The following is a 24,632-nucleotide window of genomic DNA, read 5'->3' as shown; positions in this document are numbered from 1 at the left end:
ATAAACCCCAAAAAGCCAACAAGGAGATCAAGTCCCATATGTAAGAGCCCCCAGGTATTACTTCAGGGTAAACTACTGAGACTCAGGCCTCCACTAATCTTATGGATGGCTGAGTCCTACACTGGCGGTGATAATGGTTGGAAGTGAAGAACTTCCTTTGGGTGGTCTGTTTCTATTTAGCTTATCATGACAGGCTCCTACAGAGTCAGGTCCTTTTGTCCAGACACTGTTGACAACTGAGCTGTTCTAATCTCCATTGGGTGGCCAGATCCCGGAGAAACAACCAGCGTCGCCTCGGTCACCGGTTATAAAGTCCACGGAGTCCGCGGAACTCAGGAGACGCCCCAGATCTGAGGTGGGGGCGATGGCACCGCGCACGCTGCTCCTGCTGTTGGCGGCCGCCCTGGCCCCAACCCAGACCCGCGCGGGTGAGTGCGGGGTCGGGAGGGAAACGGGCTCCCCGGGGAGGGCGGGGGCGGCACCGGGGAAGCCGCGTCCCCGCGTGGCCCAGCCGGACCCTCCCGTCCCTTCTCCACCCGCGTCCCGAGTCCCACGCCCTGCTCCCCTCCCGGCCCGCGCTCCTGCCCGGGGTCCCGGCAGCAGGGTCGGGGTCTCACCGCGCGCCGCCCCCAGGCTCGCACTCCATGCGGTATTTCTACACCATCGTGTCCCGGCCTGGCCTCGGGGAGCCCCGGTATGTGGAAGTCGGCTACGTGGACGACACGCAGTTCGTGCGCTTCGACAGCGATGCTGAGACTCCAAGGAAGGAGCCCCGGGCACTATGGATGGAGCAGGAGGGGCCGGAGTATTGGGAGAGGAGCACACAAAGAACCAAGAACCGCGAGCAGACTTTCCGAGGGAACCTGAGGACCCTGCTCGGCTACTACAACCAGAGCGAGGGCGGTGAGTGACCGCGGTCGGAGGTCACCACCCCTCCACGTCCCTATGCATGGGCCGGAGTCGCCAGGGTCCCAGGTCCGAGGTTTGGGAGGAGAGTGGGGACCGGACCCGGTTTCCCTTTCAGTTTAGAGTCCGCGGGTGGGCGGGGCAGCGGGGCCGCGGGGCGCGGTGACGGGGGCGGGGCAGGTGGGAGGGGCTGACCTGGGGTCCCGCAGGCTCTCACACCTACCAGAATATGTACGGCTGTGACGTGGGGTCGGACGGGCGCCTCCTCCGCGGGTATGAACAGTACGCCTACGATGGCCACGATTATATCGCCCTGAATGACGACCTGACTACGTGGACAGCGGCGGACACAGCGGCTCAGATCACCTGGCGCAAGTGGGAGCAGGCTGGTGCTGGGGAGATCAGCAGGGCCTACCTGGAGGGCGAGTGCGTGGAGTCTCTGCTCAGATACCTGGAGAACGGGAAGGACACACTGCTGCGCACAGGTGTGGGGGCCTCTGGCAACTCCTCCCTCTGCCCTCCACTTCCAGGGATCCTGTGTGACAATACCTGGTATCTCTTCTCCCAGAGACAGAGATTGTGGAGGCGTTTTCTCTGGCTGAGTGTCAGAGGTTCACCACGTTTCTACGGCTCACTTTGGTAATGTCTGTTCACTTGGATGGACAGTTAATGCTGGACAACAAGATGGCCTCAATGGTGGCACCGTCATGTAGTGCATGCCCCTAATTTCTTATTTTGATATGAATTTAAACACATATATAAACTAATTATTTTCTATTCCTTCATTCTTTTACAACCTAACTTATGCTACAAAACATCACATAAGAAGACCATGTTGACCTGCCAGCTCATGTAGATTCCCCCTAGTTCCTCCCAGGGAAATGTGCAGTTCTGTGATGAGGGGACCAGCTCTACCTGCAGGTCACTAGTGTGATGACAGAAGTGTTCAAAGTGTCACATAGTTCAGTGTCATCATTGATTTAACTTTGTCTTTGCAGATTTCAGTTTATCTTGTTAATTGTGGGGTTTCTTAAATCTTCCACACAGATCCCCCAAAGGCACATGTGACCCATCATCCTGGGTCTAAAGGTGATGTCACCCTGAGGTGCTGGGCCATGGGTTTCTATCCTGCCATCATCACCCTGAACTGGAAGAGGGAGGAGGTGGAACAGACTCAGGACATGGAGCTGGTGGAGACCAGACCTTCTGGGGATGGAACCTTCCAGAAGTGGGCATCTCTGGTGGTGCCTTCTGGGGAGGAGCACAAATACACATGCCATGTTTACCATGAGGGGCTACCTGAGCCCCTCACTCTGAGATGGGGTAAGGAGGGTGTAGGTGCAGAGCTGGGGTCAGGGAATGTTGGAGCCTTCTGTAGACCCTGAGCGGGGTCAGGGCTGAGAGCTGGGGTCATGACCCTCATCTTCCCTCCTGTCCTTCCCTTCCCAGAGCCTCCTCAGTCCACGGTCACCATCATGGCAATCATTGCTGTTCTGGTTCTCCTTGGAGCTGTGACCATCATTGTAGCTGTGGTGGCCGTTGTGAGGAAGAGGAGGAGAAACACAGGTAGGAAAGGGCAGGGTCTGAGTTCTCTCTCAGCCCCTTTTAGAAGAGTCTCTGCCTCATTAATGGGAAACACATCCACACCCCTCATTGCTACTGTCTCTACCCTGGGTCTGCTGTCAGTTCTGGAAACTTCCTAGGGTCGGGGTCTTCCCTGGTCTCTCACAGCTTTTCTTCTCACAGGTGGAAAAGGAAGGGACTATGCTCCAGCTCCAGGTAAGAGTGGGGAGCAGGATTGTCCCTGAAGCCTTTGGGTTGAAGCTGGATTATTTGAGGAGCTCTGGAAATCAATAATAGCTCCTCCAGCAAAATATGGTCCCTGTTATTACCTTTCCATTAACATGTATATAATTTCACTCTAGGCAGAGACAGTTCCCAGAGCTCTGATGTATCTCTCCCAGACTGTAAAGGTGACATTCTGGTGACCGACTTGGGGAGGGGCAGAGGGAACATTATTGGGTTTCATGGACTCCCAGAATCACCTTTGAGTGAGTGGTGGGTTGTGGGGATGTTGTCTTCACCGTGATTGTTCATGACTCTTGTTCTGTAGCGTGAAGACAGCTGCCTGGTGTGGATGCAGTGACAGACGATGTGTTCAGGTCTCTCCTGTGACATTCAGAGCCCCTCAGTTCACCCTCAGCAATAGTGTCTCATGGTCCCTGTGATCCTATGGGCTCAATGTGAAGAACTGAGGAGCCCAGCCCACCCTGCACACCAGGACCCTGTCCCTGCACTGTCCTGTTGCCTTCCACAGCCGATCTTCCTGTTCCTGCAGACAGGAGGGGACATCTCCATCCTGTCTCCTCCATGCTGCCCTGAGCTGCAGCTCCTACTTCATCACTGAAAATATGAATCTGAATGTGAACTTGATTGTTCATGTCCTTGATCTCAAAGGTTGATTGGCGGTAAAATAAAGAATTGAGATATGTAGAGTTTGTGGAGGAAACAAAAGGCAGCATGGAGAACCTCCCAGAATCTATGTTCACTATGCTCTGCATCTGGTGGGACAGGAAGAGGCTGTAGGAGCAGCCAGCCACTGGCTCTTACCTAAACCTCAGTCCAAAATGGTGATCCTGCCTCCAAGAATCTCAGAATGAGACTGTGTCTGAGAGCAGTTTCCTCCCATTTTGTAATCCTCTCTAGGGCTGTCGTTAAAGTTGTGCATCACTGAGATTAAGGGAAGGCACTGCCTGGTTGCTATGGGAACTAGTGTGGCTACTGGGATTAAAGGTGTGTGTCACCACTGCCTGGTAGTCAGGCTGACCAGTGGGGCTGTTTTACTCTCTGATCTATAGGTAAGCTTTATTTTATTTTATTAAAGTAAAAATCAAATGCTACTACATTTTCCTTTTGTTTAAAATAAAAAACTATGACTAATATAAGCTATATACAATAAGTACAATAACTATATACAATATATATATAGGCAATAAATACGTCAATAATGTCTAGTCCATTTGCATTTGACAAATTCAGAGAAAATACTCCATATTTCTATCTTGGTGAGTCCAAAGTCTTGTACCTAATTTCCTTTCTATTATAACTTGCTTTCTGTGTCTAGCAAACAAGGAAAACTATAACTATCTAGTCTTCCACTCCCTCAGAGACCCAAGAAGGAAATAATATTAACTGAGTAAGCAGGAAGTGTGAGCAAGCGACTTCCAAAAAATGTGAGAAATGACAGAAACAGCTGGGTACCTGGACAGTCACCCTAAGTTCCTCTGCAATGTTGGGGCTTCCATCTACAGCCTACAGGTCTAGCATATCCGACAGACTATTCTGTGAAGCAGGATATTTTGTGTGCTGCTTGTCAAATTAGGACAGCATACTGTCAGCAGTCGAGGCAAGGGCATTTTCTTGCCCAGTGTCTTACTTTTGCCACAGAGAAAGTAAACTCCATGTGGAGTTTCTTCGATGTCCATTATCTTCTCTGAAGTAGATTGGTGCTGCCAGGAGCAGACGTGTCTCATTGCCATGAAAAAGAAGAACATAGGTTGTTAAAACATCTTAAATGCCATAGTCTGTAGATCTCTGAAGTGTTTGAAGATGACCTGGTCCATATATTGTTGACTATATCCCATGTATGAGGAGAAACAATGTAGTTTTTCTTTTAAAGACCTCGCTTAATAATATACATGCTAAGTTCATCCATTTTCCTGAATATTTTGTGATTACATTATTTACAGCCAAACAGTATTCCATTGTATATAGATACCAAATGTCCATTGTCTTCTCATCCACTGATGGACTAAACCCAATTCTTCACTCTAGTGAAAAAACACCAATAACCATGGGGTGTAAATATCTCACCAGTAGGGTGTGTACTTCTGCCCAGGAGTAAAATAGCTGAGTCATACGGTAGTTCTAGCTTCAATTTTTTTTAAAGAAATGAGCAAAATGATTTCCACAAAGACAGTATTAATTTGTGTGTGTATGCGAGTGCACACACACGCGCACACACACACACACAGAGGAGTGAGTAAGGGCTCCTCTCTCCCCATGTTCTCTCCAACATTTGCTGTCAGATGTCTTAGTGAGAGCCTTTCTGATTGGGGTGAAGCGCTGTCTCTAAGCAGTTTTATCATCTTTATTTCACTCTTTCATGTGGATGAGGGTTTTGCCTGCATGTGCACCATGTGTGTGCCTGGTGTCTGGGCTCAGAAGAAGGTGTCAGTCTCTGGGGCTGGAGTTACAGACAGCGCATCTAACCCAGGTCCTCTGTAGAGCATCAAGTGCCCTTCACCTCTGAGCCAACTCTCCAGCCCCTCAAAGGAGTTTAATCTGCATGTCATGAAGGCTAGAGATACCGAGCACACTAAATACCTAGTGGCCATTTGAGATTTTCTTTTATTAAGATAACTGTCTATTCAATTCTCTCGACCATTAGTTGATTGACAATGTTTGTTCCTTGTATTTAGTTTCTGCAGTTCTTCTTAAATTGAGGACTCTAGTACCCTGTATGCAGTCCAGCTGGTATAGATTTCCTCCTATTGTGGCTTCTGTTCTCTCTGCTGATTATGTCCTATGCTGTGGACTTTGTTTTCGTGCTGATGCGTGGCCTCATTGGCTCCTGTAATATTGCTGTTCTATCCTAAGTTCTTGCCTACCCCAGTATCTGGAAGACTTCCCTAGGCTGTCTTCTTGAAGTTTCAGAAGTTTCAGTGTTTCAAGATTTGAACATAATAAACTTTCTGCCCTATTCAAGGTTTACTTTTGTACAAGGTGAAAGACGAGAATCTAAATTCATCTTCTCAGCTAGAAAAACAGTGTTGCAGCATCGTGTGTAAAATGGGCTTTTATCCGATGTGTTTTGCATTCTTTGTCTAAAATTAAGTCTGCATAGCTTTGTCATTTTATGTCCAGGATCTCTATCCTATGCCTTTGATTTCCTGCCTGTTTTATGCCTGTTTCAGGCTGTCTTTGTCACTATAGCTCTGCAGGGTAATTTGAGGTTGGGAGCGTAACCCCACAGCAGTGCTCTTTTCTTTTCTTTCTTTTTCCTTTCTTTTGTTTTCAAGACAGGGCTTCTCTGTGTCACAGTCCTACTTGCTCTGTAGACAGGACTGGCCTGGAACTCACAGACATTCACAAGTCTCTGCCTCACAAGTCCTGAGTTTAAAGAAGTGTTCAACCTTGCTCAACCTCGAGCACTTGTCTTAATCATTAGGATTGTTGCTTGTTTGTGGTCTTTTTCATTCCACACTAATTCTTTATTTTTTTTCTAAAACTATGGAATATATCAGAGTTTAGATAGTATTGCATCATACTTGTAGATTAATTTTGGTAGTACGGCCGTTTTCACAATATTACCTCTTCCAGTCCAGGAATATGGATTTTCTTCTCTGATGTCCTGTGTCTGTATCTTGAAGCTTTTGTTGATTTCTTTCATTTCTTTGGTGAGATATATTTCTAAACACTTGATTCTGATGAAGTTACTTTGAATGTCGTACATTTTCTAAAATACACTGCTGACATAAATGAAGGCTACATTTTTATATTGATTTATGTATCTGGCAGCCATAAGGGTTTATTTGGTCCCAGAGTTTTCCTGTGGATGCAACAGGGTCTTTTAAGTACAGAATTGTGTTGTCTGGAAATGAGATAGTGTGACTTCTTCCTTTCCTATTTCAACCCGTTTGTGCCTATCATCTGTCTAATTCTTTTTTTTGTTTGTTTGTTTGTTTTTGTTTTTGTTTTTCGAGACAGGGTTTCTCTGTAGCTTTGGTGCCCGTCCCGGAACTAGCTCTTGTAGACCAGGCTAGCCTCGAACTCCCAGAGATCCGCCTGCCTCTGCCTCCCGAGTACTGGGATTAAAGGCGTGCGCCACCACCGCCCGGCCTTCATCTGTCTAATTCTGATAGCTTATATAAATCATCACTGTATCAAATAGGATAGCAGAGAGTGTACTCCCTTGTCTGCTTCCTGGCTTTAGAGGAAACTCAGGCTGTCTCTCTTTCTGACATCATATCCACCTGTCCCTTGTCTCTCACTTATAGGAGGTGGAAAGTTCTATTTGGTATCCTTGCCCTTAGCAGGGACTGACTCTCCCAGGGCTCACCCTTCCCTCAGGAGGGTTCAGAGTGTCTCCAGAGGGAAGGAGAGAAGGTCCTGAAGTGACCAAGGCAGTTGACCTTCAGTCTGCAGTCCTGTGGGACACAGCCTTCCACAAGCCCAGTTCTCTGCCCACACCCAAGGTCTCTGGAGTCTTCAGTGAGACTGAATCCCTCAGCCCCACCCAGTCAGGACAGAAGTCCCTTTCCTGATGTGGCACCTAGAGCTCTCTGGCCCTGGGCTCTTTCACCCCTATCTAGAATTTCCCAAAGATAAGGTTATCTAGAACCTGTGTCTAAGCTTCAGGATATTTTAACCCCTCCCTCACCCAATTTCTGACCTTTCCCAGGAGGGTCTCATGAACCCTGCTGGAGTCCCCCGGAAGAATGCAAAACACCTGACATTTCCAACTCTTCTCCTCAGACCCTCCAGAGACACATGTGACCCATCACCCCAGACCTCAAGATGATGTCACCCTGAGGTGCTGGGCCCTAGGCTTCTACCCTGCTGACTTCACCCTGACCTGGAAGAGGGATGAGGAGGAACAGACTCAGGACATGGAGACCAGACCTGCAGGGGATGGAACTTTGCAGAAGTGGGCATCTTTGGTGGTGCCTTCTGGAGAGGAGCACAAATACACATGCCATGTGCACCATGAGGGGCTGCCTGAGCCCCTCACCCTGAGATGGGGTAAGGAGGGCGTGGGTGCAGAGCTGGGGTCAGGGAAAGCTGGAGTGTTATACAGACCCAGGGCATAGCCATGACCCTCATCTTCTCTTCCATTTCCTCCTCTCCTAGAGTCTCCTCAGTCCACCATCATGACTATTGTTGGTGTTGTGTTTGGAGCTGTGGTCTTAGGTTTTGTCATTGGATGTGTGATGATGTGGATGAGGAAGAACACAGGTATGGAAGGGAGAGAGTCTAGTTTTCGTTCTATTTTGTTTTGCATGTTTTTATGTTAATTTAGCACCTTCAAGAAGGGTGCATGGTGAATGGCTATCAGACAACGCTGTCTTCTAGATACTGAGAAAAGGTTCCTGGCCTGGCAAGATGGCTCAGTAGGTATACACATGCATGTCTGATGAACTGAATTCAACCCTCAAAAACCATGTAAAAGTGGGAGGAAGGAACGGACTCCTCTGATCAACACACACACACCTGCTGTAGCATGAGTGCATCTCTGTCTTTCACACACACACACACAGACACACACAGAAACACACACACGTCATGTGCACAACCATGTCATCTCTGGATCTGTATGCTGAGAATTACCTACTATAAAATGCTTGGAAAATTGAGGAACATTTCATAACCCTGATGATGGAAGGGATGGGCATATGATTCTCAGAGGTCAGAGGCTAGAGAGGAAGGTTCCTGCTGAGGACAGACCTCCAGACTGGCATTAGTTCATTCCCTGCATACCTCCTTCCTCGTGCTTCCTGACCCTCCTCTGATCTGCAGTCACAATTTGGAAACTCTCTAGAAACCAGGGCTTCCCTGGATTCTCACAGCTTTTCCTCTCACAGGGGGAAAAGAAGGCTATGCTCCTGTGTTAGTTCAGTATGTCGGGGAAGAAGAATCATCCCGGAGGTCCTTGAGTGCAGACTGAGCTGATGGTTTCTCCTCGAGCCCCACCAGTCAGTCTCTTGACTGTGTCTGGTTATTTCTACTGCAGGTGGGGACAGTGTCCAGAGCTCTGACTTGTCTCTGGAGGCTTGAAAAGGTGACGCCCTGGGGCCTGGGTGCTACGGGCAATGGTTTTACCCTCTAAACATTTGTTTCTTGTACTTGTTTAATAAAATGCTGATTGGCTGATAGCCAGACAGGAAGTAGAGGTGGGGCAATGAGAACAGGAGAATTCTGGGAAGAGTATTCTGCAGTCTGCAGTTGTTACCCAGACACAGAGATGCAAGATGTGACTGCCTCAACCAAAAAGGTACCAAGCCACATGGCCAACATAGACACGAATTATGGAATTATGGGCTAATATGTTATAAGAATTAATTAATTAATAAGAAGAGCCTGAGATACTAGGCCAATCAGTTAATAATTGATGTAGATTTCTGTGTGATTTCTTTGGGAGTTAACAACTGTGGGAACCAGGCACAACACCTGGGATTAGGGTCGAAGCAAGGAGAGGACTGGATTCCTGGACTGGAATCCAGGATTATGAGCAACAGGGCTGCTCTGACAGGTTACCCTGAATTCAGTGCTAGCTGTGGCGCTTCCCCCTGTCTTCTGTGTTTATTTCTTGTCTTTTTAGTTAGTGTGGAGGACTAGGCCTGTTCTTGTGCTGCTAATGGTACCTGTGGTAGCCCACATGTCATTCAGTTTCCATCTGGAGTCATTACTGACTTAAAGAAGTCATTTGAGTTCAAGATTGCCTGCTGTGCTTGCTCCAAATATCCTTGAGGGCTGTGAGAAAGTTCTGATTAAGCCCCATGAGAAAGAGCATTTTTGCCCAGATGAAAGAACACATATGTATTAAGATTTGGACTGGTGTATGCCAGCCAGAGGCACTCCTCCTTAGTGATTGGTAGCTGCTTGCTACTAGATGAATTCTTTTTTTTTTTTTTTTTTTTTTTTTTTTTTTGGTTTTTCGAGACAGGGTTTCTCTGTGGCGTTGGAGCCTGTCCTGGAACTAGCTCTGTAGACCAGGCTGGTCTCGAACTCACAGAGATCCGCCTGCCTCTCCCTCCCGAGTGCTGGGATTAAAGGTGTGCGCCACCATCGCCCGGCTAGATGAATTCTTGTATTGAGATCCTGCACCTGTGTGAGCTTCCTCCCAAGGACAGAGCAGGGAGGTGGTCAGCTGACTCTACTGCCCTTTGTTCTGCCTTTTGCCTGTCGTTAGTATACACGCTGGCTGAGAAATAAACTGTTTGGTGCTACAGAGCCCTGGCTCCTCTCAGCACCTCTCCCCTCCACCCCATCCTAAACCTCTTCAACCCCTCAGCTTCTCTTTCCTATATAACCCAGGCACTTGGTCAAGTGCTTTCCACTTTGGCTCCATTCCTGGCGCTCTTGGCCTCTTTGGTTCTTCTCCCTCTCCTGGTCCCCTCTCTTGTCCCTCTCTCTTCTTCTCTTGCTCTCCCAGCTCCCTCTCTCATGGGCCAATGTATTCTTTTGTTGTTATTGTTGTTTTAATTTGATGCTTCGAGACAAGTTTCTATGTGCAACATCCCTAACTGCCCTGTGTTGTGGGAACCCCTTCAGACAATAGCCTTTAAGATACCGGCCCATTTGGGGCGTGCCTCTCATATACTATAAATGCCGGCGAAAACCATGCATGGCCCTCGCTGATGCTGGATTCAGTTTCAGTTCCCTGCGCATGCAGAGGACTGCAAATCGCTACCCATACTGTGAGCTTATCCCCAAATAAATAAACTTGTTATACTCCATTCCGGGCTATTGTGGAACTCTTTGGTATGACAACAAATTGCCTCCCAATGTGGGGCACAAACCCTGAGATTAAGTCTCAGGCTCCACCGATTCACTCTTCTTTCGCAAAATTTGACTTCTCCCTATGACTATTTTTGTCTCTATGGTACCTTTTATTAAATGTATGTCTACATGAATAATGTTTAAGTTTTCCACAATAAACAATAAATTTTCCTGCAATAATCTTTGAAGTCTCCAGAAAGAAGGTGGGGCCCTACAACAGCGACTCCACCTGGTTGATATGATGCCACCATGCTGATAGCACCACTTTATAATTGGTTTTGGGTTACAAACTGCTCAGGATGATTCCACCAAAGACACTCCACTTGGAGCTTGTTTTCTTCTTTGCACAACTGGCCTTTGGGCAAAGAACTGCCCTGTCTTGACCACTGACAAAGTGCATGGTGTCCAGACTGGACAAGCAGGATACAAACAAAAAGACTGCCAAGCTTTGCCAAGACAGGGTAAGACAGTTTTTCAAATTTTCCTGCCTCTGAAAATCGTCTGTCAGTTACTCTAGGCTTTAACCAAAGTTGATTGCTCCAACATTGCAAATGAGACTTTGGGTGATTGCCCAGGTAACCGGCTGCCTTTGTCACTTCTTACACCTTTTGGAAGTTGTGTGGTTGCACTTCCTGCTTACTCAAGTCATATTATTTTCCGTCTCAGGTCTTTTATGGGATTGAAGACTAGATGGTCATAGTTACTTCCTTCTTCGAGAAACCCTGTTCTCGAAAAACTCAGAAAAAAAGGGGCTGGAGAGATGGCTCAGTGGTTAAGAGCATTACCTGCTTTTCCAAAGGTCCTGAATTCAATTCCCAGCAACCACATGGTGGCTCACAACCATCTGTAATGAGGTCTGGTGCCCTCTTCTGGCCTGCAGGCACACATGCAGACAGAATATTGTATACATAATAAAAAAAAATATTTTAAAAAGAAAAACTCAGAAAAAGCGAGCGGAAAAAAATGACGAGACACAGAGACATGGAGAAACAGAAAGGCAGACACACAGTGGGGGGAGGGAGGAGAGAGACAGAGAAAGACGGAGAAGACCTATCTCTCCAAGGAATTCCCAGACGAGGTCGCTGTTGCCCACACACCTGCTGGCATATTTCTTCTGGCAGAGTCCCAGAACGGGTGGGACTGCATCTTCACAGCACTGAATTAGAAAAGGCCTGAGTTCAATCCGCAGTCTCCCCTGAACTCCACAGACAGTCTCTGATTAGGACTCAGGAAGACAGGTTGACAAACCCTAGCTCTTTCCCGTAAGTCAGCGCCTTGTCGGGCTCTCTGGCAGTGGCTCTCAGAGTTTCCGGGATGGGGTGGTGACTGGGAGATCTGCATTCAGTTTCACTTTCCAGTCCCCAACCTCTGTTGATTTCTGCGCGAATGTTGATGACGTCACAAATGTTCTCACTCTCATTTGAAGTCGGGTTCTGAGATAATCCAATCAGGGTCACTCTGGTTTGTAAAGGTGCCCAAAATCCGCCCAGAACCAGACGCTCAGGGTCCCCAAGAATGGGGGCCACTGTGCCCCCAGCTCTCGGACTGATGCTTGCGGCACCTTTGTTTTGTGCTCAAACCCACGCAGGTGAGTGCAACCCAGGAGGAAACCGATCTTGGCGGGAAGGGGCAGGGACGGACGGAACCCAGGAACTCACGTCTCCCAATCGCCCAGCCTGAACTTTCCGCTGCTCCCTTCTCCACCCCTGTCCCAAGCCCCGCGCCGTTCTCCCGACCGGCGCTTCTGCCCGGGGTCTCGGGAGGAGGGTCAGGGTCTCACTGCGCGCCGCCCCCAGGCTCACACTCGCTGCTGTATTTCCGCACCACCGTGTTCCGGCCCGGCCTAGGGGAGCCGCGGTTCATTTTCGTGGGCTCCGTGGACTACACGGAGTTCGTGCGCTATGACAGCGACGCGGAGACTCCGAGGATGGAGCCGCGGGCGCCGTGGATGGAGCAAGAGGGGCCTGAGAGTTGGGACCTGCAGACCGAGAAGGCCAGGACTCAAGCACAACTGTCTGGAGGGAACCTGATGACCCTGCTTCGCTATTTCAACCAGAGCGAGGACGGTGAGTGAGTGACCCCGACCCTTTGCATCACCCAAAAATGTACCAGGGTTGCCCAGACTCGCGGAACTGCAGTGTCACCCGAGACCTGCCTAGTTCCTCACCAGAAAAAGAGCCCTCAGGGATTCGCTGGGACTTGGTTAGCAGTTAGTGGTGCTGTGCTTCCCGCGAGGACTGATCACCTTGTCCTCGCTAGACCCTCACACGCTGCAGGGGATGCGTGGCTGCGAAGTGGGGACAGATGGGCGCCTGCTCCGCTGGTACGACCAGATGGCCTATGATGGCGTGGATTGCCTCACCCAGAATGAGGACCTGAGCTCCGGGACAGCCACTAGCAGCACCTTAGCTCAGATTTCGCAGGACAGTTTAGGGACCCACCTGAAGGGCAAGTGCGTGAAGCTGCTGCAGAAACACCTGGAAAAGGGGAAGGACACACTGCTGCGCTCAGGTGCCCGGGGAGCCACACCCTGCCCAAGTTTCCCTCAGGCTGCTTGCTGGGAGTTTGGAGAGCTGGGGGTGCATGGGCAGGATGAGAGGACTTGGGGCTTAGCTCACTGGCCCAGCAAGCACAGGTTCTGGAGTAGATCCTGTCCTTTGGAGATGGAGGAGGAGAGGGAGACCCCTGAACAAGAAGGCCTTAATTCACTCATCCCCAGAGTCCCGGCAGGCAGCAATCTCCTTGGGATCCAGATCTTTGACCAAGAATTACGCCCTTGGAGAACAGCTTTTCTCTTACAGACAATTAGGAAATTCATTTTCTCTAGCAGGAGACCAATCTTTTAGTAACTGATGAACAATTTCTTTCCTTGACCATGGCCCTGGACCACAGGAGCTTTTTCTCTCAGGCCTCTTCTGTGCCCCACACTCGGTGTCTCTGGAGTCTGACTCCAGCTTTTCTGAGTCTCCTGGCCCTCACTCAGCTCAGGACCAGAATCCCTTCCCCTCCATCAGTCTGCAGAGCCCTGAAGCCTCCTACCCCAAACTGTCACTCACATCTTAGAGCATCCCGAAGAGCATATGACCCTGGGGCCTGAGCTCTAGCTGGGGTCTACTAATATGAGGACACCCTAATCCCACCCCAGTTCGCCTGCCCATTCCCAGAATGGACACATGAACACTGTTGAGTCCCCAGAAGGAAGCAAGATGTCTCATCTTCACAACTCTTTCCCTCAGACCCCCCAAAGGCACATGTGGCCCATCACTTCATTCTGAAAAGAGTTACCTTTGTTACCCTGCGGTGCTGGGCCCTGGGCTTCTACCCAGCTGAGATCTCCCTGACCTGGCAGCTGAATGGGGAGGAACTGATCCAGGAAATGGAGTTTGTGGAGACCAGACCTACAGGGGATGGAACCTTCCAGAAGTGGGCAGCTGTGGTGGTGCCTTCTGGGGAGGAGGAGAGATACACATGTCATGTGCAGCATGAGGGGCTGCCCGAGCCCCTGACCCTGAGATGGGGTAAGGAGGACATGGGTGCAGAACTGGGATTAGAGTAAACTAAGTAAGAGTTAGCTCTTTGGGGAACCTGAGCAGGGTTGGGGATGAGAGATGGGTGGTCCTCACCTTCCCTTCCTTTCCCAGAGGCTGCTTGGTACAAGAACCCCATCTTACGAATTCCTGTCCTGTTTGTCTGTCTCATCATCATTGGAGCTTTGATGTGTTACATATGTATGAAGAAGGATGCAGGTAGGAGAGACGTGCTGAGTTTTCTTCTCCTACTGAGGGCTTCACGCCACAGGTAGCAGTGTGCTCTGCTTGGGTAGTGAGATGCACTGTACTCCACGGGTAGCTGTGTGCTCTGCTTGGGTAGTGGGATGCACCATCCACAACTCTGCTTCTACTTCATCTGGGAACTTTTTGTTTAACCTTCAAAAGTAGAGGGGAGGGACTGGAGATATGGCTCAGAGGTTAAGATCATTGCCTCCTCTTCCAAAGGTCCTGAGTTCAATTCCCAGCAACCACATGGTGGCTCACAACCATCTGTAATGGGGTCTAGTGCCCTCTTCTGGCCTGCAGGCGTACACGCAGACAGAATATTGTATACAAAATAAATAAATAAATAAATAAATAAATAAATAAATAAATAAATAAATTTTTTTTAAAAAAAAGTAGAGGGGACCGAAGGGCAGTTTTAGCTAGGGGAAGGTTCTGGTGATTGAGACCTCACGCCCAGCTGTCACCGCCAGAGGTCTCACTGAGGACAAACCTCCAGGAAGGTATTACATCACCTCAGTTCTAGAAATTTCCCTTGGGCTCAGGACTAAGAGGATGCCTCTAGGGCAGTGTTCTCAACCTGTGCGTCGCAACCCCTTTGGAGGTTGTGCATGAGATCTCCTGCATATCAGATTTACGTTATGATTCATAACAGCAGCAAAATTACTGCCATGAAGTAGCTAGAGAATAATTGTATGGTGGGGTCACCACACCATGGGGAGCTAAAGGGTGTCAGCATTCGGGAGGTTGAGAACCACTGCTCTAGGCCCTCAGGACTGCCTGTTCCCCTGCCACCCATACATGGTTTCTTCCCTCAGGTTGGAGAAGAAGGATCCACCCTCAGGAAGCAGGTAAGTGTGGTTGGGGTGGATTCAGATCCTTGGAGCCATGGGAGCTCACCCGGCTTCACCTCAAGCCTCCTGAAGCCTGACCAGGTCCTGCTTTGTGCTAGGCAGGGACAGTCACCAGGACTCCGGCAAGACAGTCGTGGATGATGAGGTGAGACGTGGGGAAAGACAGGGGACACGTGGTGGGGCTGGCGAGAGTCTTTGGACTTGGACATTTTGAGTGAGGAGTGAGCTATTCAGAAATGTTACCACTTCACAATGACTGCCCCGAATCTGCTCTGAATCTTGTAGGCGATAGTGGTTCCCCTGTGGAAGGCTGAGCCCTGCAAGAGTCATCCAGGCCACTTCTTCAGACTTTTAAGATGGCCTGATTGGTCACCCTGAAAGGTATCTGCCTGTTTCCCACCACCCTGTTGGTGTTGTCTCCCTGTGGATCTCAGAAGCCTTTGCCTAGTCTCCTCACTCATGTGGAAATGCCTGGAACAGCTACCACAGAATGGAATTCTTTTTATTTGTTTGTTTTCTAAGACAGGGTTTCTCCATGAAACAGTCCTGGCCGTCCTGGAACTCACTCTGTAGACCAGGCTGGCCGCAAACTCAGAGATCTGCGTGCCTTTGCCTCCTGGATTGAAGACTTGGGACACCACCACCAGACTCAGTCGGTTGTCTTCACAGACTTGCCTGGATGTAGAATCACCTAGGAGCCGCCCCTCTGGGTGTGTCTGTGAGGGTCCTTCCAGCCAGGTTTATTTAACTGAGGAGGGAAGAACCATGTTGACTATAAGGTGTCTGCACTCATTGCCTGGAGAATCAGGAAAAAGCCAGCGGAACGCTGGAGTCCCCTTCCTCTGTTTCCTGAGCAGGGCTTGAGCAGGACATCTCCTGCCACTGTGAACAGAGACAGCTCCACCTTTCTGTCTGGAAAATCTGACCCCTGTCTCTTCCCTGGCTCCCACCTTTCTGTCTTGAAGGTCTGACCCCTGTCTCTTCGCTGGGTGGCTTCTCATCAGGTATTTTGTCACAGTCACAGGGCACAGGGTTGGAAACAAAGCTCCACCCCCTCACCCACTGTGACCTGAGTAGCACCCCCTAATTTTTAGGGACCTTTACTCAAGCCAAATTGTGATCTATGACTTTGGTGCAGAAGAGAATTGCAGACTAGTAGAGTTGGGGGTTAATAAACATTTTTTATTTTAATGTGGCGTAAGTCTATTTAATTATTGTGTGCATGTGTGTGAGAGCCACAGCTCATGTGTAGAAGCCACGGGACAACTTGTAGGAGTCTGTTTTCTTCTTCTACCAAGTAGGTCCAGGGATGGCACGCAGGTCATCACACCTGGAGGCAAGCACCTTTACCCACTGAGCCAGCTGGCTGGCCCAATAAAGGTATTTTTTGAAGGTCTGATCACTTTGTTTCACGGAGAAACCTTGTCTTAAAAACAAACAAATAAAAAAGGATTCTATTCTGCGGTAGCTGTACTTGTTACTTTTAAAGACCTACACACACACTTTTTATTTTTTCAAGACATGATTTTTCTGTGTAACAGTCCTGGCTGTCCTGGAACTCACTTGATAGATCAGGCTGGTTTCGAACACAGAGATCTGCGTGCCTCTGCCTCCTGAGTGCTGGAATTAAAGGCGTGTGCCACCACCGCCCGGCTTAAAGACCCATTTTTAATTGAGTTAGATTAAGCAGAAGCTCTCAGTGAGGATAGCCTGCATCTCCTGTGGATCCGTTCCTGGCATTTTTTTTTCTTGGGCTTCCTTCATTCTCTTGGCCAAAGGTTTAAGACGTTCTGCAGCATTGGGCTCATTTTCCTCAGTGCATTCTTTCTCCAGAACAGCACTTCAGTGTCTGTGTTGAAAGATGCATGAAGTAACGGGATGCTGACTTTTGCGTGTGTTGGTACTAGGCCTCTCACCCCCTTTATTTATGTTCTGACAACATATCGGCCAACCTCATCAGCTTCTTCAGAAAGATGGAAAAGCTGTCAGATTCTGCCAACCTTTTGGGCCCCACCCACTGAGACAGTAGTATCTGCCAGTGCAGGAACTTCCTTATCTCCTTTGCCTATAATAGCCAAGTTGTGGACACCTAGATTGGCATTCACAATGCATCTTTGAACAGACTTGGACTTCCTCTGCCCAGTTTTCATGGTCTGCAACAAGAACGTCCCTTACACAACAGCAGGCACACTCTGCTGTGGGTCCAGACATCTTGCTTCGTGGGACAACCTTGTTTGTCCTTCCCACCACTGATTCCGACCACGAAGCCCTTCTGCCATTCACCCTTCACATCAGCAGCTACTTCTGTGCCCTTCTCATGGGAAGTGCGAAGCTTGCATTCATCATCCACTTCCAAGAGTTCCTGACGGCTGGTGGCTGGGAAGGAGATATTCCCACGACCAGGAGGTACCTAGGAGGTGCCATGAAAAAGAACCAATAAATGTATTTTAATGTAGACCTTAAGCAGGAGGATCAAGAGAGGTGCCAAGAAAAAGATGAACGTTAAGAAAGAAAGACAAGCCTGGCGGTGGTGACACCTTCAATCCCAGCACTCAGTAGGCAGAGGCAGGAAGATATCTTTGTGCAAGGCCAGTCTGGTCTACAGAGTGAGTTCCAGGACAGCCAGGGACACAGAGAAACCCTGTCTCAGAGAGTGGGGGGGGGGCGGGGAGGGAGAGGAAGGAGGGGGTGGGAGGGAGGGAGGGAGGGAGGGAAAGAAAGAAAGTATACCAAGAGCATGAGTGTGGGCTTGTCACACTTTGTCGTCTTTACAAATAGCTGTATACATTACTGGGATGCGTTTTAAAGGTATTAGCCTCAAAAGTGTTGCTTAAGAACCTAAATGAGATCAGGTTACAATTGTTAAGTGAATCTAGACCACAGGGGTGCAGGAAAGAAGGACCTCTCTGTAAACATGTTAACAACCTGAGACTCCCAGAGACCGCCTGGGAGAGGATGGGGTTCTCTTCAAGGTCGCACACTTCCTTGCCTTAAACTTGGATCATTTCTACCTTGATGCTGCTCTTCCAGAGGACTCGGGTTCACAACCTTCTGTAACGTCAGTTCCAGGGTACTGATACCCTCTGCAGGCGTCTTTGTTGACTTTTGCCAATCTGTGCAGATCTGTGTCTGCAGGACCTGGGATCTAAGAGCCCGCAATGAGGCAGACTAGTCTAATGATATAGACAACCTTACTTCCATTTCAGTATACTTTTATATGTGAATGTAACCAAGAAAGCAGTGAACCAAGTCCACCCACAGCCCCCTCTAAACTGAATAGGAAGCCACCTCTCAGGCTGCATTTGTGCAGAACCTGGGACCTGGGACCTGGGGCAACTGGAACCCAAGTTCCATCCTTGGCAAATTGGAGCAGTCCTAACTTCCGACCCGTGGTCACACACCATTGTAGCTATGCTTGTCGCAGCCGGACAGAGCCCAAAGTCTGCTGGGTGGTCTTGGCATTGCATATCTCCCTCTCCCAATACTCAGGCCCCTCCTGCTCCATCCACAGCGCCCTCGGCCCCATCCTTGGAATCTCCTGAAGCTGTTGGAACGCACAGATTGTGTGTCTTCCTCACAGCTGACAAATGAACCACGGTTGCTGAAGGCCAGGCAGGGACCCTGCAGTGTAGAAACGGCTCAGCTAGTGTGAGCCTCAGGACACAAGCTGTGAGATCCCGAACCTCCTGCACTTTCCCTGGCCCAGGATCCCAGGTGAAGGCAGGGGAGACATTGACCAGGGCAACCGAGTTATGTTGACAGGGTACTGCCACCACTCGGAGCCCTGTTCTCTCTGGCAGAGTCCTTTTCACTCCCCACTAGCTTGGGTCTTGACAGCATCTTGTGCCAGGAAGCAGAAGACTTGGTCCTCACTACAGGGGACTGTTAAGAGTGTGGACGCGATTCCTGTGGATTGTTGTCCTTTGGAACCTCTATGTGACTGACTGGTTTCTCTAGAAATTAGGTGCTCAATGAGAATTGAGAGTGCAACATTTATGTCCAGGGAGAACACGGTCAGGGTTGAGACTGTGCCTGTGGAAAACCGGTGCTGGCATCGTTCTGGCGCTGTTAGTGAAGAAAAATGCGGGGCTGGAGAGATGGCTCACTGGTTAAGAGAACTGGCTGCTCATGCAGAGGACCCGGGTTCAATTCTCCGCACCCACATGGTGGCTCCTTCCTGTAATTCCAGTTTCAGAGTATCCCACACCCTCACACAGATATACATACAGACAAAACTCTAATGCACATGAAATAATAAAAAAAATTAAAAAAGAAAATGCTGTAAGAGCCGTTCTATGACCTGGGACTTGAACGAAACCCATGTCTTCTGACTGTTGAACCTCTTGGCCACATTGTTTCTCTGAGTCTTGAGGTAGAGTCTATGTAGGTTTTGGTTCTTTAATTTATTTTTAAGTTATGTTTCTGTGTTTTTGTATGTGAATATATAAGTGCGGTGCCCGAGGGGGACAGATTTTCTGGAGCTGGAGTTACCTGCGGTTGTGAGCGCCATGAGAGTGCTGGGAACCAGCTGCGCGTTCTTTGTAAGACCTAGGAATGCGCTCTTGAGAGCTAAGCCATCTCTTCCTTCCGTGGGAGGATTCTTTTTAATACTTTGTCCTGTGTAATATTAGATATTACACTACTACTACACAAGTGGTACTTATGAGACGGCTAATGATAACGTGACTCCATCATTGAATATTTCTATTCTGCTGAATTAAAACCACTGTGTCTGAGGCTGGAGAGAGAACTCAGCAATTAAAGCAGCTCACACCTGCCTGTAACTCCAGTTCCAGGACTTCTGTCTCCCTCTTCTGGCCTTACACATACTACAGGCATGTGATAGACTTGGCCTCCATGCAGGTAAAATACACAAAATAAAATTTAAAACACACACACACACACAAAGAGAGAGAGAGAGGAGAGAGAGGAGAGAGAGAGACTTAGCTTTATTGAGTCAAGACAAAGTCTCAATTCCTCAGAAGTGGCTTTCAGATTCTGAGAGCATAAAGATGTGGTATGATTTGAAGCATACTTTGGTGGCTTCAATCTTGCTCTCTCTTGCTTCCAGGTTCATCTACATGAGCAGGGGCAGCATCTCACAGCCTGCTGCTCCCAGGCTCATATCTGCTTCCCTATTTTGCCACTGCTGCATCTCGCCATCCTGGCCCCTCCGGCTCTTTTCATTGCTTCAGGCTACAGGGACTACAGTGGAGTTCAAGCAACTTGAGCCCGGAGTCCTGAGGGTGGAGCTAGCAGAACGAGCTGGAGCCCTGGGGACCCACAGGAGCCCAGACAGAATTTCAGAACCTGCTCCACCTCTACAACCAGAGTCAGGACGGTGAGTGACTGACTACCGGGTCGGGGATCACAGTCCCTCACGACCCAGCGCAGGGTCCCGAACTCCCCTGATGCCAGTGTTAGAGATTCCGCAGGAGGCTGTGGGTGTCTGAGTTTTGCTTTAGGTTTGGGGACTGTTCTTGAGGGTGGGCGGTATCGGGTTGGCCGGGTTGGGTACAGGCCAGGGGCCCACACTATGCAGGACATTCACAGCTGCCCGAGAGTGAAGAGGACACAGTTTCCCTTAAAGTCCTAGGTCTGGAGTGACTTTTGACAGCATTTTCTTTATTAAAGACGCCAGAACAATGCCCAGCACTGTTTTCCCTACACACAGTTCCACTTTCAACTCCAATCGAGTTCCTCTCTCCCGACATAAATGATGAGTTCACAGCTCTCATTGGATACCGAGTTTCTAGAGAAACCAATCAGGGACACAGAGGTTCCAAGTAAAGCAGTTGACAGGAACCGCTTCTACACACTTCACAGGCCCCTGAACTGGGGACCATGTCTTCTTCTTCCTGGCTCAAGCTGTTGGCAGGCGCCATAGTCCTGGTCCAGACACAGGCTAGTGAGTAAGGGGTGGGGAGACTCTGCGGGAAGGAGCAGCGAGCCGGGTGGGGGAAGTACCCAGTAAACGCATCTTACTGCCCTAGTCCGTGTCTCCCCTGTCTTTGCCTGGGACCCTGGTCCCCGGAGGAGGTCGAGTTCTCACCGCGCGCCGCCCCCAGGCTCGCACTCGCTGCGGTATTTCCACACCGCCGTGTCCCGGCCCGGCCTCGGGGAGCCCCGGTTCATCTCCGTCGGCTACGTGGACGACACGCAGTTCGTGCGCTACGACAGCGACGCGGAGACTCCGAGGTTGGAGCCGCGGGCGCTGTGGGTGGAGCAGGAGGGGCCGGAGTATTGGGAGACTGAGACGTGGAAAGCCAGGAACACAGGAAAGCACTTCAAATTGAATCTCCAGACCCTGCTTAGCTACTACAATCAGAGTGACGACGGTGAGTGACCGCGGCCCCGATCACAGACACAACCCCTCCATCTCCCTTGAGACAGGTTTGGGTCATCTTTACCTGCTGAGCGATAGTTTCATCCAAACTCCTGCCCAGACCCTCAAACAGAAAGGACCCCGCAGAGTTTGGCTCAGGTTTCCGTAGCCCTTTTTTCTGAAAGATCGGGTTGTAGAAGCACTGATTGGGGGCAGGGTGGCCGCAAGGCGGCGCTAACCACTGTGTCCCCACCAGAACCTCACACTCTGCAGTGGATGTATGGCTGTGACCTGGGTCCAGATGGGCGCCTGCTCCGTGGCTACTGTCAGGAGGCCTACGATGGCCGGGACTATATCTCCCTAAACGAGGACCTGCGCTCCTGGACCACAACTGACGCGGCCTCTCTGATCTCTAAGCGCAAGTTAGAGGACGTGAATGAGGCCGACCACCAGAGAGCATACCTGCAGGGCCCCTGCGTAGACTGGCTCCATAAATACCTGCAGCTGGGGAAAGCGACCCTGCTGCGCTCAGGTACCTGGAGGCCCATCCTCGCTTTTCCTCGGTAGTGTGGGAGAAAGGCTTGGGCATCCTCAGAGGAAGAACACTGTCCAGCAGGTACTGGGCTGAGGAATAAGGACAGGGAGACTACAGGCTGCTCTTCCCATTGGGAGACTAACTCTTGTACAGCAGGTCAGCCTTGAAGATGGCCCTGGACCACAGGAGCTTTTTCTCTCAGGTCTCTTCTGTGCCCCACACTCGGTGTCTCTGGAGTCTGACTCCAGCTTTTCTGAGTCTCCTGGCCCTCACTCAGCTCAGGACCAGAATCTCTTTCCCTCCATCAGTCTGCAGAGCCCTGTAGCCTCCTACCCCAAACTGTCACACACGTCTTAGAGCATCCCGAAGAGCACATGACCCCGGGGCCTGAGCTCTAGCTGGGGTCTACTAATATCAGGACACCCTAATCCTGTCCAGTTCTCCTGTCCATTCCCAGAATGGCCACATGGACATTGTTGAGTCTCCAGAAGGAAGCAAGATGTCTCATCTTCACAACCCTTTCCTCAGACCCCCCAAAGGCACATGTGACCCATCATCCTGGACCTAAAGGTGATGTCACCCTGAGGTGCTGGGCCATGGGCTTCTATCCTGCTGACATCACCCTGACCTGGCAGAGGGAGAAGGAGGAAAAGAACCAGGACATCGAGCTGGTGGAGACCAGACCTTCTGGGGATGGAACCTTCCAGAAGTGAGCATCTCTGGTGGTGCCTTCTGGGGAGGAGCACAAATACAAATGCCATGTGTACCATGAGGGGCTGTCTGAGCCCCTCACCCTGAGATGGGGTAAGGAGGGAGTGGGTGCAGAGCCGGCCTCAGGGAAAGCTGGAGCCCTCTAAGGACCCTGAGCAGGGTCAGGGCTGACAGCTGGGTCATGATCCTCACCTTCCCTACCTGTCCCTCCCTTCCCAGAGCCTCCTCAGTCCACAGTCCCCATCATGGCAGTCATTGCTGGTCTGGTTCTCCTTGGAGTTGTGACCATCATTGTAGCTGTGGTGGCCGTTGTGATGAAGAGGAACAGAAACACAGGTTCGGAAGGGCAGGGTCTGAGTTCTCTCTCAGCTCCTTTTAGAAGAATCTCTGCCTCATTAATGGGAAATTCATCCACACCCCTCATTGCTGCTGTCTCTAAGCTGGGTCTGCTGTCAGTTCTGGAAACTTCCTAGAGTTGGTGACTTCCCTGGTGTCTCACAGCTTTTCTTCTCACAGGTGGAAAAGGAGGGGACTATGCTCATGTTTTAGGTAAGTTTGGGGAGCAGGATTGTCCCTGAGACTTTTTTTTTTTTTTTCGAGACAGGGTTTCTCTGTGGCTTTGGAGCCTGTCCTGGAACTAGCTCTTGTAGACCAGGCTGGTCTCGAACTCACAGAGATCCGCCTGCCTCTGCCTCCCGAGTGCTGGGATTAAAGGCGTGCGCCACCATCGCCCGGCTCCCTGAGACCTTTGGGATGGAGTTGAGCTGGTGGGGAACCCAGCCAGCTCCTAATTCCTCCTCCTGCCACATTCTCTCAGTCTCCTGAATGTGCCTTGTCCTTTCTTCTTCCACAGGCAGTAACAGTGTCCAGAGCTCTGTCTTGTCTCTGGAGGCTTGAAAAGGTGACACCCTGGGGATGTGGGGTTGGGGTGAGGCAAGGAGGAGAGGACTGGGTCCCAGGGATTCTCAGGATTCAGACGTTTGAACAAGTCACAGCAGGCCTTTGAGATGTCTTTATATTGACTGTTCATGACTCTTAGTTCCTAGCTTCAGACTGCTGCCTCACGGGGACTTGTTCTGATTCAAGAATGAACAAATGTCTGAAGCTGTCTGCTTTCTCCTGTGGAAACAATGTAAAACTGGGGAGCCCACCTCACCCCTGCATACCTGGAACCTGTCCCTGTACTGCCCTGTGCTCCCTTCCCAGCCAACTTCCTTGTCCAGCTAGGCAGGAGGTCACATCCCCATCCTGTCACCTCCATGCTGCCCTGAGCTGCAGCCCCTGACTACCCCACTGAAAATAAAAATATGAATGTGAACTTGATTCTTCATGTGTCCTTGACATGGGAGATTAGCAGGTCAACCTAAAGGAGAGAATTTCGAGAGTGTGATAGAGAAAATAAATGGCAGCATGGAGAACCTTCCAGGATCTGTGTTAGCTGTGCTGAGTGTCAGGGTGGGGACAGGAGGAATCTGTGGGAGCTGAGTGAGGACGGGGCTGTGCCAGGTGGCGCTCAGCCATGTGTTGTGGTCACTCCTCAGCTATGTCCTCCTTGGCTCTTCTGTCCTGTCACTTAGTACAACCACATGGTGACAGAGCCTGGTCACAGGGACACAGGGATGGACATTGCCCTGTCCTGTTTCCAGGACTATGAGCCACAGGGCTGCTCTGACAGGTTACCCTGAACTCAGTGCTGGTCACAGGGACACAGGGATGGGCACAACCCTGTCCGTGTCCAGGACTATGAGCAACAGGGCTGCTCTGACAGGTTACCCTGAACTCACGCCGCTGTGGCTCTTTCCCCTGTCTTCTGTGTTTATTTCTTGTCTTTTTAGTTAGTATGGAGGTCTGGGCCTGTTCTTGTTCCTGTGAGTGGTGTCTGTCTCATCCTCCTGTGGGGTCCCTGAGTGACAGCAGTAGGAGGTGTTTTCCATCCCTGTTCCCCCAAGGTCCAGCTAGGCCCCTGC

General features: G+C 50.1%; 3 protein-coding genes and 1 pseudogene across 4 annotated transcripts in view; 3 read left to right on the top strand and 1 right to left on the bottom strand.

Moving 5' to 3' along the window:
* LOC130890474 (H-2 class I histocompatibility antigen, Q10 alpha chain-like) overlaps nt 1-24,632 on the bottom strand; it is a 136,809-nt gene that overhangs the window by 100,450 nt on the left and 11,727 nt on the right. The gene's annotated exons all lie outside the window — the stretch shown is intronic.
* On the top strand, nt 363-2,995 carry LOC130861972 (H-2 class I histocompatibility antigen, L-D alpha chain-like; annotated as a pseudogene).
* Nucleotides 11,930-16,169, top strand: LOC130890466 (H-2 class I histocompatibility antigen, Q10 alpha chain-like). 2 transcript variants are annotated; one of them, XM_057794392.1, is made up of 9 exons: nt 11,930-12,055; nt 12,264-12,533; nt 12,727-12,978; nt 13,704-13,985; nt 14,109-14,213; nt 15,059-15,091; nt 15,193-15,239; nt 15,380-15,475; nt 15,621-16,169. In XM_057794392.1, exons 1-8 carry the CDS (start codon nt 11,983-11,985, stop codon nt 15,470-15,472), a joined length of 1,155 nt encoding a protein of 384 aa, XP_057650375.1. In that variant the 5' UTR covers nt 11,930-11,982; the 3' UTR covers nt 15,473-15,475; nt 15,621-16,169. The 2 variants fall into 2 exon arrangements, with proteins under 2 accessions (XP_057650375.1, XP_057650374.1); XM_057794391.1 differs by having other exon boundaries at nt 15,617-16,169.
* On the top strand, nt 20,939-23,975 carry LOC130890473 (H-2 class I histocompatibility antigen, D-37 alpha chain-like). The gene is made up of 8 exons (XM_057794408.1): nt 20,939-21,002; nt 21,163-21,432; nt 21,676-21,951; nt 22,483-22,663; nt 22,885-23,001; nt 23,182-23,214; nt 23,519-23,566; nt 23,705-23,975. Exons 1-7 carry the CDS (start codon nt 20,939-20,941, stop codon nt 23,523-23,525), a joined length of 948 nt encoding a protein of 315 aa, XP_057650391.1. The 3' UTR covers nt 23,526-23,566; nt 23,705-23,975.

This window comes from Chionomys nivalis, chromosome 19, assembly GCF_950005125.1.
Source record: "Chionomys nivalis chromosome 19, mChiNiv1.1, whole genome shotgun sequence".
Taxonomy (NCBI): Eukaryota; Metazoa; Chordata; class Mammalia; order Rodentia; family Cricetidae; genus Chionomys; species Chionomys nivalis.
The sequence above is the reverse complement of the archived record's forward strand: the minus strand, read 5'-3'. Positions and strand labels throughout refer to the sequence as shown.

Coding starts and splice junctions, on each gene's coding strand:
- LOC130890473 (XM_057794408.1), top strand. CDS start 20,939: ATGTCTTCTTCTTCCTGGCTCAAGCTGTTGGCAGGCGCCATAGTCCTG. Junction 21,003..21,162: donor CCTGGTCCAGACACAGGCTA/GTGAGTAAGGGG, acceptor CGCCGCCCCCAG/GCTCGCACTCGCTGCGGTAT. Junction 23,002..23,181: donor GAAGAGGAACAGAAACACAG/GTTCGGAAGGGC, acceptor TTCTTCTCACAG/GTGGAAAAGGAGGGGACTAT.
- LOC130890466 (XM_057794392.1), top strand. CDS start 11,983: ATGGGGGCCACTGTGCCCCCAGCTCTCGGACTGATGCTTGCGGCACCT. Junction 13,986..14,108: donor GCCCCTGACCCTGAGATGGG/GTAAGGAGGACA, acceptor TTCCTTTCCCAG/AGGCTGCTTGGTACAAGAAC. Junction 15,092..15,192: donor GATCCACCCTCAGGAAGCAG/GTAAGTGTGGTT, acceptor GCTTTGTGCTAG/GCAGGGACAGTCACCAGGAC.